Source organism: Antechinus flavipes, chromosome 1, assembly GCF_016432865.1.
Source record: "Antechinus flavipes isolate AdamAnt ecotype Samford, QLD, Australia chromosome 1, AdamAnt_v2, whole genome shotgun sequence".
Lineage (NCBI taxonomy): Eukaryota > Metazoa > Chordata > Mammalia > Dasyuromorphia > Dasyuridae > Antechinus > Antechinus flavipes.
This window is the reverse complement of record NC_067398.1, coordinates 397,069,318-397,083,955: the sequence shown is the minus strand read 5'-3', so window position 1 is coordinate 397,083,955 and position 14,638 is coordinate 397,069,318. Positions and strand designations below refer to the sequence as shown.

The following is a 14,638-nucleotide window of genomic DNA, read 5'->3' as shown; positions in this document are numbered from 1 at the left end:
TAAAATGCTTAAAGTACTATATAAGTGATAATTTAGTAGTACTGGTAACTTTCTCCACTAATAGTACTAGTACTATTAGTGGTAGTAGTAGTAATATTAAATCTAGGAATTCATTCTGTTTATGCAGCCTTAAAGGTCACTGGAAATGTTCAGATCATTTATTGAATTGGCAGAATTTTTTGTGACAGGTAGCTCTAATAACATGACTTCTGGGATAATCTCCTGAGGAATTAAGTCCCCAAATTGTAGTAATAGCCATGTCTGCCAGACACCACCACCACCCAAGGATAAAAAAAGTAAACTTAATTTTCTAAGTTTATCTTGGGAGTCATACAGCAAGCCCATGTCTTTTTTTTTTACTTTAGTAGATTGTACTTTTTTTTAACAAATCAAGCTTATTTTAATAGTATTGCCATTCTTGGTTTTTCTAATTGTAATTATTTCTATGCTTAAGGGAGGATTCTGTAATTCAGACCTCCTTAAACATCCACAACCAATTTTAAATAGTGTAATAGAACTCCCATACCCACTTAATAAAGACTTGCTTCAATGAGAGTTTGCCAATGCTAGCTTTGCTACTGACTCTTTAACATTAACCTTGCAACCCTAGGCTCACAATTTGAATTCACTGGGCTTCAGTTTCTTTTCTACAAAATGAAGTGGTTAAATTAGATCAAAGCTTCTTAAAATGTGGGTCCCATTCCTATATAGAGTTATATATAATTGAATGTGGGAGTCGTGAAATTATGTTTTATTGTCAGTAAAGGTTTGACTTTTATACATAAAAATTTCTTGGATGAAAAAAGGGGTCATGAGTGAGAAAAGTTTAGAAAGCCTTTTGTGGCCCCCCCCACACACACACACACGTCTGTAGCCTCTTCCCACCTTGATCCTGTGGTATGCTCTTTCATCAGACAGTAGGTCATATTTATATCATAGCCATAGCTTAAAATAAAATCATTTTAGCTAAGAAGGCTTATCTGAGCCATTAGATTGTTAGAAATGTTGCTGACTTTCAATTACTCACTTGATTTTTTTTTTTTTTTAGTCATGTCATTGTCATTGAGTTTCAGTTGTATCAGATTTTTCATGACCCCATTTGGGTTTTTTGTTTTTTTTTTTTTAGCAAAGATATAGCAAAAACACCAGAGCCACTTCCTTCTCTATTGGATTAAGACAAATAGGTTAAATGACATGTAAAGATCACATAGCTAATAGTAGTGAGGCAGGATTTGAAATTGGGTTTTTTTTTTCTGGTGAGCAGTATGGAACTATGCTCAAAAAGTTATCAAACTGTGCATACCCTTTGATTCAGCAGTGTTACTACTGTGCTTATATCCCAAGAGATCTTAAAGAAGGGAAAGGGACATGTATGTGCAAGAATGTTTGTGGCAGCCCTCTTTGTAGTGGCCAGGAACTGGAAACTGAGTGGATGCCTATCAATTGGAGAAATGGCTGAATAAATTGTGGTATATGAATATTATGGAATATTATTGTTGGGTAAGAAATGACCAACAGGATGATTTCAGAAAGGCCTGGAGAGACTTATACAAATTGATGCTGAGTGAAATGAGCAGGGCCAGGAGATCATTATATACTTGGACAACAATACTATATGATGATCAATTCTGATGGACCTGGTCATCTTCAGCAATCAGATGAACCAAATCAGTTCCAATGGAGCAGTAATGAACTGAATCAGCTACACCCAGCGAAAGAACTCTGGGAGATGGCTAAGAACCATTACATTGAATTCCCAATCCCTATATTTTTGCCTGCCTGCATTTTTGATTTACTTCACAGGCTAATTGTACACTATTTCAGAGTCCGATTCTTTTTGTACAGCAAAATAACAGTTTAGTCATGTATACTTATTTTGTATTTAATTTATATTTTAATATATTTAACATGTATTGGTCAATCTGCCATCTGTGGGGGGGAGAAAAGGAGGGGAAAATTGGAACAAAAGGTTTGGCAATTGTCAATGCTATAAAATTACCCATGCATATACTTTGTAAATAAAAAGCTATTTAAAAAAAAAAAGAAAAGAAAAGAAAGAAATTGAGTTTTTCTGACACCAGGAGGAATGAGCTGCTCTTTTCACTAAGTTACTTACCTGCCTCCAGAACATTTGAAAACAAAAATGAAATTTTCCCCACCCAAGGATATGATGTTTTAGTCGTTTATACAATATTCAGATAAATGTAATATAAAATATTTTCTTCCATCTACCCCCCCATATAAGAGAACAATCAGGCAAAATGCACTTAGAATATTTAAAAATGAAAGTAGTACAAATTAGGAAGTGACCTTTAGAAAACTGGAACTTAAAAGAAAACTTGGAAGCTGGGACCTAAGATGAGCCTTGACAGATTTCATAAAGTAGAAGGGAGGTACATTTCAAGCATGACAAAGGAGGAGGGGCAGTGGCGCAATGGATAGAGCACCAGCCCTAAAGTCAGGAGGATCTGAGTTCAAATGTGGTCTCAGACGCTTAATACTTCCTAGCAGTGAGCAAGTCACTTAACCCCAGTTGCTTCAGCCAAAAAAAAAAAAAAAAAAAAAAAAGGAATGGGTGATTTAAAAACCTATTTATCTCTCCTCTGGTCCAGAAATTGATTGTTTTAAAGTGAAAGAATGCAAGTATGTTCTAAAGCCTCACGAATTATCATATTCCTGCTTCAAAAATAATTTATATAGTTAAATGAACCAGGTTTCAGTGCTTAAGTTTTTGATCCAAAAATGTTTAGCTCTGACTTAACTATATAGGTAAGCTGTGAATTCAATGCTAATCTTAACTTGTTGACAGCTTATATAACTTAATCATGTCATGTATATGTTCTATAGAAAGATAAGAGAGAACCAGATGGGGCTACTGAAACAAACTGAATTTACACTTCTCCTGCTGGCTATTAATCCAGCAGCTAAATTGTTTATACAAAAAAAAGAAAAGAAAATAGCAATCCAGTTAACACACAAAAAAAGAAGCCCATCTTGACAAAATAATCTGAAGGCTTTTTTTTTTTTTTTTTTTTTTTTTCCCTTTTGGATGCTTATTCAGATTTGAGTTTCTAATCTCACTGTGATACAGAAATGACTGGGGGTGAATTTTGTGTGTTTTTGCTAAACTATTATTATTATTTTTTTTAACACTAGGACAGTTGCATGAAAGAAAGTGAGCCACAACAATTTCTTTGAGGCAAAAAAATTTTTTCAACAAAGAGCCAAAGCCAACTAAATATATGGAATACCTCATCTGGAGATCCTTATTGTATTATTGCTTTTACATCATACTTATTTGTCTATAAAGTAGGGCATTGGAACAGATTTTGGAGATAGTGAATTTTTCTACCACTAAATGATAGTAATTATACTTTAATTCATGTTTCTCAACATTAATTTTTCTTGATCCTCATGATAATCTTGATGTAGGAAGGGCAATAAGGGTTAAAAGGTAGAGATGTTGATTTTCCTAAGGTTATTCAGAGTTGCATTGACTCTGAACAGCAATTTTTGCTCATCTTGATTCTTAAAACAGTGGGTGGAATCAGATGTTCAACACACTTTTACTCTCTTTTCTGTACCATCTTCCTCAGTATCGCTGCTTACTCCCATTCTCTTCACTATCTGGTTCCCCCTAGATGGCAGGTAGACCATTCTTAGGAATAGAATCAGGGCTAGAAGGGACTTTGGGAATCTTTAGTTAGCTCCTTCATTTAACAGGAAGCCTCTGAAAGATAAAATGAGGCTTGCCAAAGGCTGCACAATAAGAAGCACAGCAAGACTTGGACAAAACAAATCTTCTAGTTCTATAGTCTGCATTCCTTCCACTACATCCCTTACCTTAAAAATTCATTTGCTCTGTGTCCTATTTTCAGTGGCTTTATATAATATTAATATCTCATGGAACCCACACAAATACATTAAGTTTAAAAATGCTGTTCTTGTCCTTAGGTATAGTTTGGGGATTAACTAAAATCAACAACAACAAAAAAGAAAATGTTTTTAATTAATTCACTTGCTGTTTGCTACAGTTGATTTTTCTCATTCTTCTTTGCTTAAGCTACCTTCTTTTTTTACCATTCTCCTATATTCATTGTTTATTGTATTCACTTAAGATGAGGCTCTTGATTCATGTTATCATGTTAAATTATTTTTCCTTTCTTTTTCCAGCCCACCTAAACCAACTGTGTACATCTCTGGTGTTATTGCAAGGGTAAGAACTTATTTGTATGTGTCTACAAGCATTCCAAAGAAACTAAAGGCTTTCTCACTTGATTTCATTAATTCATCACATGTAATTGTTTGATTATTTATATTTTTAATAAACTTTTTCAAGGAGAATTCAACAGGAAGATTAATGAAGCCCAAGTTCTTAGTGGAATTCTTAGACCTATCCTACCTACATAGCATATTTTCAGAGGATATGGTGAAGAAATAAAAGTTTAGTACAGTCCATTCTTTGGTATATTAGCTATATTTAATACAACATGGCTATAGTTCCCCTCATTCCTTTACATTTCTCTTGAGATTGACCTCAGAGATTTCAACTATCTTCAGTTAAACAAACACTTAATATACTAGGTCCAAAGTAGTGTGCTAGCTCCTGAGAACAGAAGCATAAAAAAATGATGTGCAGCCTATCCTCAAGAAATTTCCAATCCACAATGTTATATGGAAACACTTTAATATAATATAGGGGACAAAGTATTCTAAGAAAATTTGAGAATAAAAGGAATAGCTTTAGCTGGAGAGAATCAGGAACTGCTTCAGAGAATAGACTTAAGTTTTCATGGAAAAACCACAGAATCTGAAATGAATTTCAGAAGCCATAGTTGAGCCAAGAGTATATTATACCAGGCATGGGAGTGCCCTGTGTAAGGGGAGAATATAGAAAAGGATCAAGGAACCACTAGTAATTTAATTAGGTATGAGAGAGAACAATATGGGAGTTGGAGAGGAAACAGATGTAGACTAGAGATGCTGCTTGATTAGAATCAGTCTGATGTAGCATCTTATTAGTTGTAGATGATGAGAAATAGAGGGAACTGGCAAAGATGGCTTAATACTGATGTCATCAGTAGCAATAGGAACATTAAAAGGAAGGACAGGTTTGCACAGTAAAGCAACATTTGAAGTACCAGTGAAATATTGACATAGAGATGTACTGTTGGAGATAAAAGGCTGGGATAGTTTGGAAGAGAAACTATAGATGTAGAAGTCATTTCCTTGGAAGGGGTCGTTGAAACCATGGGAGTTGGAATTAGATAATTAAGTGAATATGAAAAAAAAAGAAGGATATGAGACTATTTAAGTTGTAGGCTTTCAGTGCCCTATCCTCAAAGGTGAGTAAAGTGGGACTTGAGCCTTTTTACACTTGACATCCACACTAATCTCCCTGATAAAGTGGAGTAGAAAAGCAACTTTACTTCTCTTCTAGCAGGTTGAGAGACCCACCTGTATTCTGTGCATATGGAGTTGTTACTTGCAGAAAATTAAACAGTCTGGCTTCTGCAGTTCTTTAGAATATTTACCCTGTCTTTCATATTTGCTGGAACCAACCAACATCTTTTATTTCTAACTGACAGATCCTATTAGCTAACAAGATCTGTGAGCAGTTTAGGACTTCTCTTGGAATATGTCTTGATTTTCAATGTTGATTATGAATGAACACTGATGATTCTAGAATGCAGTTAGGTTCATTTCTCTTCAAGTCCCAAATTTAAATTATTCCGTTCACCACATTGCTAATGTTATACCTTTGTGTTTGACTACAGGGTGACAAAGATTTCCCCCCTGCTGCTGCTCAGGTGGCTCACCAAAAACCACACCCCTCCATGGAAAAGCATCCTTCTCACAGGACAACACAGCACATCCAACAACCTCGCAAATGAAAGCCCTGCTACCACCCTCTCAGTCTGGTTCTTGGAGAAGAGCACATTATTTCCTTTTAGGTTTGACACTTATAGAACAACAAGAATTGGTCCAATTTTTTTTTTCCTATCTCTAGCTCTGTAGAGAAATTTAAGACAAAGCAAATCAGTAGCTTCCTTTGCCTTACATTTCTTTGTTTACTGCCTGCAAATACTCATGTATCTTGTTCAACTAAATGCAAACAACACTTGAGTCTTACTTTTACCCCAGGATCTAGGATCCTTACTCAATTTAACCTTATCTGCAGTTTTGCTTAGAGAATACAGTGATGTTTTTAAAAGTTAATTTTAGTAGTTCTGAAGTTGCCTTTGATTTATACCATAAAGTGAAGTATGATATTTTAAAACAATTATAAGCAAATTTTGGGAAAGGTAAGATAAAGGTTAGGAAAAAATGGGTCATTTTGTAATCTTACTTTTTATCAGACACTAGAGTCGTCCCATGGAGTCCGGAGTAAAATGGGGAAGTCAGTTGAAATTTCACACTGTTCTTTCAACGAATAGCCAGAATTTACTTTAAAAGACTTGTTGCTGGAGGATGAGAATCCAAGAAGGCCTACTCAGAATTAAAGGTCTTGCTTTGAGTCATAGGATTGGAGAATTTGTTGTATCTGAAAAAGTCCTGACTTTAAAAATAGGCCAGTTTATGTATCTCTGTAATCATCTTGTTGGTTTGGATTTGAGGGGGACTCTTAGGACTCCACCTATTTTGGGGTAGAGGTAGTGGGAGGAGAAGATACATGAGTAATGGTTTTAAAGGTTTATTCAAACAAAAGAGAATAATAGGTTAAAAATCTACCAAGTTCACAAAGATCCAGTTCTCCTCCAAAGGGAGATTAATCTCACTGTCAAGGAAAGAGAAACACATTCCACTTTAGTTCGAGTAATCTGTTTGCAGACCTCACAACTGTGGTCAGACTACCCTTTGCCCTAATTACATAATTACTCCTACTAATGTTTAAGTGTTAGATGTCATTCTGAGTTACTTTGTGTGTGCTTCTTGCCAATTGATATTTGTAAGGCTGCTGCTGGAGTGATTACTATACTATTTTTATGTTGGAAAATAAACTCATTCTCGTTATTTGCATAAGAAAAAGCTCTTTCAAATAATGCAATTTTGTGGAGAAAGTATTACCTTGTTAGGATACCAGCAGTCTATTTTGAATCTGTTTATTGCTGTAGGTCAGCAATGAATGGCACTATGAATGGTTGCCTATCCAACACCAATCATCCTCAGATAAAATGATAAAATCCACATTTGTTAATTGGTAGAAATAGTGATAATTTTCCCTTGATCAGTATCTCAATTCTCTCAAGAAGAACGTTCACAGTTTGCTTTGTTTCATGTTTTGAAGAAAACTTAGAGTACCCTTAGCTCCAGATTAACAGCAGGCTATTTCATATGGCAGTGACATTGTATCATCTATATTGTTTCATAATGGCAGAAGTATTAATATGAACATTTTCTGCCTCTCTAAGGCAGTGTATTTTGTCATTACTTCACAGTCAGAACACATACCCAGAGGCTTGCTGGTTGATATTCCTTTGGAACATGTGCCTAAAGACTTGGCATCTCCTCAGAGCTTCGTTCAGAAATAAACATTTCAAATAGGAAGGGAGAGCTTTATGACACTTGGGAAAACAATTGAAAGTAGATTCAGTCTAGTGTAATCTATATATCACACTCTCAGCTATAAGAATAGTTTAGGAAGCTTCTCCCACCTCCCCACTGCCTTGAAATCTCCACTGAGAGATAGCTGAAAATCATAACCTATTATGTTTCCAAAAATTTCGTTTTACATGTATCTTAGATGTAGTATATTCCACATGTTCCAAATCACTGAAAAGAAACAATTATATCAAGTGTTTTCTTTTATAATGATTTGTGTTTTTCAGTAATAAAAATTGTGCCTGCCCTTCCCTTTTCTTTGTGCTGTTTTTCTTCTTATTTCAGAGATTTCTATTTTAAATTAGACTCCACTCATTGTCTGCTTTAAATTATGGTACCATAAAATGGAAAAGCATAATGAATTTGATTAAAACTGGTAACTTGTGACCATTAGCTGGCACTTTCATTAAGGTAGATAGGACCTTTTAGGGCAGATTTAATACAGCATTACCAAAAAATGTTGTGATGGTAGCTAGCATCTCTTTATCAGAGTCAGTATGTGTATTTGCCTTTGTTTCAAAGTGTACCCTTTAACTATTAACTCCATTCACTTAGCAAATGTTTATTGAACACTGAAGAGGATGGAAAGATGCAGAAGGTACAAACTTATGGTCTCAAGGAACTTAGTAAGGTAGATATACATATATATACAAAATTTTAATATGAAATATAAAATAGATACTCTCTTTTATCAATAACCTTCCAATAATTTGGAGTCTGGAGCTGAATTCAATATAGCTAAATACTGTTTATATTAAATCCTATTAAGTAGTCACATTATTAAAATTGTTAGTATTCAAACTAATGATTATAACCAAATATGGAAATTGCTTTCAGTTCCACAAAAATATACGATGAAAAAATGTTAAGAAGTTTGCTTATCTATTTTGTTATTTGTAACAGTAGAAGGATAAAAAAATCTATTTTTAGCTTAAGCTTATTACAAAGTAATAGAAAGCAAAATTTGGAAGTTACTGAATATTATACCTAAAAACAAACCTATACTGACAATATGGAGAAAATGTCACTATTGTCATTTAAGATATTTTAGCAGCATAGCCTGAACTATCTTTCTTTAAATCTTCAAACATAGGCTATTAAGTTCAGAGAACTTTATTTACATTTCAGCAAATTTCCTTGTTCACATTTCTTACAATGAACCTAATATACTTAGATGACTTGGACCATTATCTAAAATCAGTAACACTTTAAACTTAATATTGTTGTCTTTGCAATATTTTTCAGCAGCTGGACTAAAATAACTTAAAAAACCAGTCTTTGAAAACAGTTTTAATCACTAGTGCTCTTATCTTTGACCAAAGAAATAGCAATTGATGGATGTTGCTTCTCAGAACATGAGGATTTTGAGACCAATAAACAAGCGTTGGTTTTAATTTAAAATCCCCTTTTGCATAACCTTCCAGTAAAAGTTTGTGATCCTTAGACATTTTAAATACAGGGTTAAGCAGCTTTGTTTTGTTTTCTTGGAAATGTAAGTTCTAGAAGGCATCTTTTCCTAGAATAAGCAAGCCTGTTTTATACACTATTAAAAATTTGATGATCACTATATTTTACCTTCTTTATTTTCTTTAAAGCACCAGAATATTTAGTTGCAGTTTTCTCATCTGTATTTGAACTCAATTTATAAAGCTGTCCATCAATCTAATATTTTCAGTAAGTTTCTTCCTTAATCACTTCCTTTTTATTTTCTTTAACTATCTTAAACAAATTTGAAGGTTTTGTCTGAATGGCTGCTCTGCTCAGGGAAAAAATTATATTTTTAACATTTTTATTAGAAGCAGCTAGATTATGGTTCAGTGGCTAGAACACTGGGCCTAGAATCAGGAAGAGCTAATTTAAATTCCACCTCAAGCACTGGGTGACTGAGCAAGTCACTTAATCTCTTATCTCAGTTTCCTCAAATGTAACAGGAGACTCATAATATCACCTATCTCGTTATTGTGAAGATAAAAATATTGTTTTTGTTTTTCAATTGATTGTTTTTGACATTGTTTTCCTTTAAAGTTTTGATTTCTAAATTCTCTACCTTCCATTCCCTCCTTCCACCTACTGAGAAGGCAAGAAATATGATATCCATTATAATATGTAAAATCTTGCAAAATATATTTCTGTATTAGCCATATTTCAAAAAAGTTCTTGCTGAAGATGGATAAATTTTTTTTTTCAATCCTGAGTCCTTCTTAGATCAGATTTTGAAGTCCTATAAGAGTCTTATCATTTCTCAGAAAATCCAATGATTCCTGAGGGCTTTCAAGTTTTATGTCTCAAAGAATCCAATGATTCCTGAGGGTTTTCAAATCCTACAACAATCTTATCATGTCTCAGAGAATCCAATGATTCCTGAGGGTTTTCAAGTCCAACAATTTTCTATGTCCATGAGTCAAACGCCATAACTGCCATGCTCTTTCAGTGGTGAGCACAATCAGCAACAGAACCACCCGATATTTCTTGGGTCTTCTCCTTCGTTTCAAGGGTCTGCTCTGTCTCTCTGCGATGGACAAGGCGGATATGGCTCGCTGGCACCCATCTGATTCCTTCTCCATCTATAGAGATACAAGCAAACCCTCTCCCCCAAGCAGTTAGCCTATCTGGTCCCGTCCATTCACCACTTTCTGGGTCTCTCCATATTACCTGGCGATTATCTAAAGATAGTGGAGCTGCTTGCACTGGACACTGCCCTTCTGATGGGTCATAAAACCTGTCTGCCGGAGCCAGTGGTACCAGTTGGCCCAGTCACTGGCCAAAGATTAAAGCAGACATCTACATGTCTGGAGTAGGAGGATCAATAGCAGCTGAAGTTAGTGCTGCCCCTATGAGATGGACTTTTGAAGGCAAAATAGGAGTTTTTACTCCTTTTATAGTTGAAAAAATCCCCATGAATCTGTGGGGAAGAGACGTTTTACAGCAATTAGGGTTAAAAATGAGTACTTCGGTTTTTTAAGCAGGGCCGCTGTTGAAGGCCTGCCAACACTTTCACCTGTTCCTATCCAATGGAAAACTGATACTCCAGTGTGGATAGAACAATGGCCCTTAGATAGCGATAAAATTCAGGCTTTATTAGACATAGTACAGGAGCAGCTTGAACAAGGGCACTTACAACTTTCTCTAAGTCTTTGGAATTCCCCAGTGTTCGTTGTAAAAAAGAAATCTGGAAAATGGAGGATGCTCACTGATTTAAGAAAAGTGAATGAATAGATGGAAACTATGGGAACTCTTCAGCCTGGACTTCCATCTCCTACTCAGTTGCCTAGAGAATGGCCTCTTTGGATCATAGATATTAAGGATTTTTTCTATTCTGTCCCTCTGGATAAGGAAGATATGAAAAGATTTGCCTTTTCAGTGCCCAGCATTAACTTAGCTGAGCCTTATAAAAGATATGAATGGACAGTTTTGCCACAGGGAATGAAAAACAGCCCCATGTTGTGTCAAATGTGTGTTGCTGCTGCTTTTGCTCCAGTAAGAAAAGCATTTCCAAAAGTTATGCAATTACATTATATGGATGATATATTGGGATATGCACCTGAGGAACAAATGCTAGAGAAGCATGTCTATAAAAGACCATAGAAACACTAAGATACTACAAATTATACATAGCTGAAGAAAAAAATTCAAAGACATGCTCCTTTTCAATATTTAGGATATGAAGTATACCCTAAGGTGCTTACAGTACAAAAACTGTCCTTAAGAACAGAGAAGCTAAACACCTTAAATGATTTTTAGAAATTGATAGGAGATATCCAATGGATGCGACCAGTGTTAGGCTTGACTACCTATCAGTTACAACCATTATATGATATTTTAAGGGAAGATAATGCTTTAAATTCACCACGTCAGCTTACAAAAGAAGCTCAAGAGGCTTTGAGAAAAGTTGAACTGGCTTTATCCAATGTGATTGAAAGAGTAACTCAAAAACCCTTGGAAATATCAATTTTTGCCACACAAGAGACACCCACAGTAGTCCTTCATCAAGGAGACAGTGTGATAGAGTGGGTGAACCTCCCGGCACAACCAGAACAAAGCCTTATTCCTTACCCAGTGCTTGTGGCTAGAATTTTATTGAAGGCCATTAATCGAGCAGTACAATTATCTGGGGCAAGACCTGAATACACCAATACACAAATTAATGTGTGCTGTGAGACCATCCCAGAGTGGCAAATTTTATTAGCCACGGCTCCAAATTTTACACACAGGTCTCCATTAAAGATAACCAGACTTTTACATAATTGATGGTGGATTCTTGAAAAAGTTTCTAAAGTTCCTCTTAAAGGACCAACTATCTTTACAGATGCATCCAAACAATATTTGTGCTATATACTCTCATGACTTAAACTATAAAGAGAGTAGTCAGAACCCCTTTTCAGTCCACTCAGCAGAATGAACTGTATGCGATCATTCTAGCTCTTACTTATCCAGGAGACATAAATATAATATCTGATTCAGCCTATTCAGTAGGTGTGGTACAAAGAATTGCCACAGCCCAAATAAATTTGTAGCTTCTAATATATATCAGCTCTTTAAGGAACTTCAGGAGCAAGTGAAAGAGCATCCAGAAAAGATTTATATCTTGCATGTCCACTCACATAGTGGACTCCCAGGTCCTATTTTTGAAGGGAATTCAAAGGCAGATAGCCTTCTAACTATGTTGGCCAGTACGCCTTTATTTCAGGAGGCCCAGGAATCCCATTCTAAATACCATCAGGCTGCTTGAGCTTTGTGTTTACAATTTGGGATTACAAAAGAGGAAGCTATGAGCATAGTAAAAAGCTGTACAGCTTGCCTTCCTTTCCACACTCCTACACTGCCTCCAGGGAAGAACCCTCGTGGTTTGAGACCCAATGATATCTGGCAAATGGATGTGACCCATTATAAATCTTTCGGTCATCTATCTTTTATCCATGTTGTGGTAGACACCTTTTCAGGATTCACTTTTGCAATACCAGCAGCAAAAGAGACAGCCCGAGTGGTCACTGAATTCCTCATGCAAGCATTTGCCATTATGGGTGTGCCACAAGCAATAAAAACAGACAATGGTCCTGCATATACCTCCAAACATTTAGCACACTTTTGTGCACAGTATAAGATTTTACACACCACTGGCATACCCTTTAATCTTCAAGGACAGGTAATAGTAGAGAGGAGAAACAGAGACATTAAGATGCTGCTCCAAAAACAAAGGGGGAGCCACAGGTAACCCTAGAGAACTTCTAAATCTAGCCCTTTATGCTATTAACTTCTTGATTTTTGACAAAGATGCACTGGCTCTGGCAGACAGGTTTTATAATCCACCGGAATGGCAGTGTCCAGTGTGAGCAGCTCCACTATCTTTAGATAATTGCCAGGTAATGTGGAGAGACCCAGAAAGTGGTGAATGGAAGGGACCAGATAGGCTAACTGCTTGGTGGAAAGGGTTTGCTTGTATCTCTATAGGTGGAGAAGGAATCAGATGGGTGCCAACGAGCCGTATTCGCCTTGTCCATCGCAGAGAGACGGAGCAGACCCTTGAAACGAAGGAGAAGACCCAAGAAACATCGGGTGGTTCTGTTGCTGATTGTGCTCACCATTGAAGGAGTATGGCAGTTATGGCGTTTGACTCATGGACATAGAAAATCATTGGACTTTAAAACCCTCAGGAATCATTGGATTTTCTGAGACATAAAGTTGTTTGTAGGACTTGAAAACCCTCAGGAATCATTGGATTCTTTGAGACATAAGACTTGAAAGCCCTCAGGAATCATTGGATTTTCTGAGAAATGATAAGACTTACAGGACTTCAGAATCTGCTGGAATCATTGGATTCCTTAAACATAAAAAGACTTTTGCAGGACTTCAAAAACTTGGGGGGATCATTGGATTCCCTGATATGTGAGGCAATAGACAATAGATTGGTTTTGGACCGTCTCTTGGCTGCTGAAGAAGGCATATGTGTGACTGTTTTTTACATACCCTCCTTCTAGAAATTCTGGCAATCTTTTACACCACCATGTTGATTTATATTGTTTGTTATACTTGTGTGTACAATTCATGATTGTTACACCACATCAAGCCTGCACTGACTGTGGGGAGAGTCATCACTAATAGCTTCTGTGTTATTGCTGTGTGCTTGTGTAATACCTCCCATGCTGATGGGTTTGTGCATAATAAGACCCTTCAGCCCAGAAACCTGCTAGCAACCCCCACTTCCCTTTGGTGCTTTTCATCTCCCTTCCTGAGATGTCAGGGAGGACATGATTATCTCCTTTTTAGTGCTTTCACCTCCCTTCCTGAGAAGTCAGGGGGGGTCGTGATCACCTCCTTTTTGGTGCTTTCACCTCCTTTCCTGAGAAGTCAGGGGGGTCGTGATCACCTCCCCTTGGGGGCTTTGACCTCCCTGAGGAGTCAGGGATGGCATGACCACCTGTGTTCTAAAACAAAAGAAAGCGGGAGATGTAATGGGCTGAGGCTCGAGTTGATGCACTGAGGTCCCAAGCACATGAGGCTAAATAATAATTGGACCATACTCTATTAATATATATGCTTGGAGAAAAAATGGCCCCCGCCCACTCTTTGTGCAAGTCCTGATGTGTTGTATAGGAAATGATGTTTTTGGTGGGTGGAGGCAAGGGAGTGGAAAGGGAAGCGGAAAGAGAGACTGCTGTCTGGCGTCTTGACACCACTGCTCGCATTGCTGTCACGACGGCCCTTCATCTGCAATCCTCCTCTGCTAGCTGGCTTCCTGTCGCAGCTGCCCATAATGCTACCGCAATCTTTCTTGCCCATATTGCTATCGCAATCCTTTTTCACCTCTTCACTTCAATAAAGATTGAAGATTTTTCCCTTAACCTGAATTCCTGACTCCATCTGATTTTAAATACACGGTCATCACAACATCCCCCTTGACATTTCTTATGCCACAAGAGTATCACATCATGTGCCACAACTTGTTAAGTCATTCTCCAATTTGTGATAGTATCCTGATTTCTAATTTTTTGCAACCGCAAAAAGAGTGATTGAAAATATTTACATGATTATATGTCCT

At 36.6% G+C, this 14,638-nt stretch overlaps 1 protein-coding gene across 1 annotated transcript in view; it reads left to right on the top strand.

The window, feature by feature from the left end:
- Positions 1–7,854, top strand: part of DAP (death associated protein) — a 67,953-nt gene extending 60,099 nt beyond the window's left edge. The window contains exons 3-4 of the mRNA XM_051969853.1: positions 4,174–4,216; positions 5,778–7,854. Of these exons, the coding sequence (XP_051825813.1) occupies positions 4,174–4,216; positions 5,778–5,894 (160 nt within the window). The 3' untranslated portion in view covers positions 5,895–7,854. The remainder of the gene's footprint in view (positions 1–4,173; positions 4,217–5,777) is intronic.
- The last annotated feature ends 6,784 nt before the right edge of the window (positions 7,855–14,638 follow it).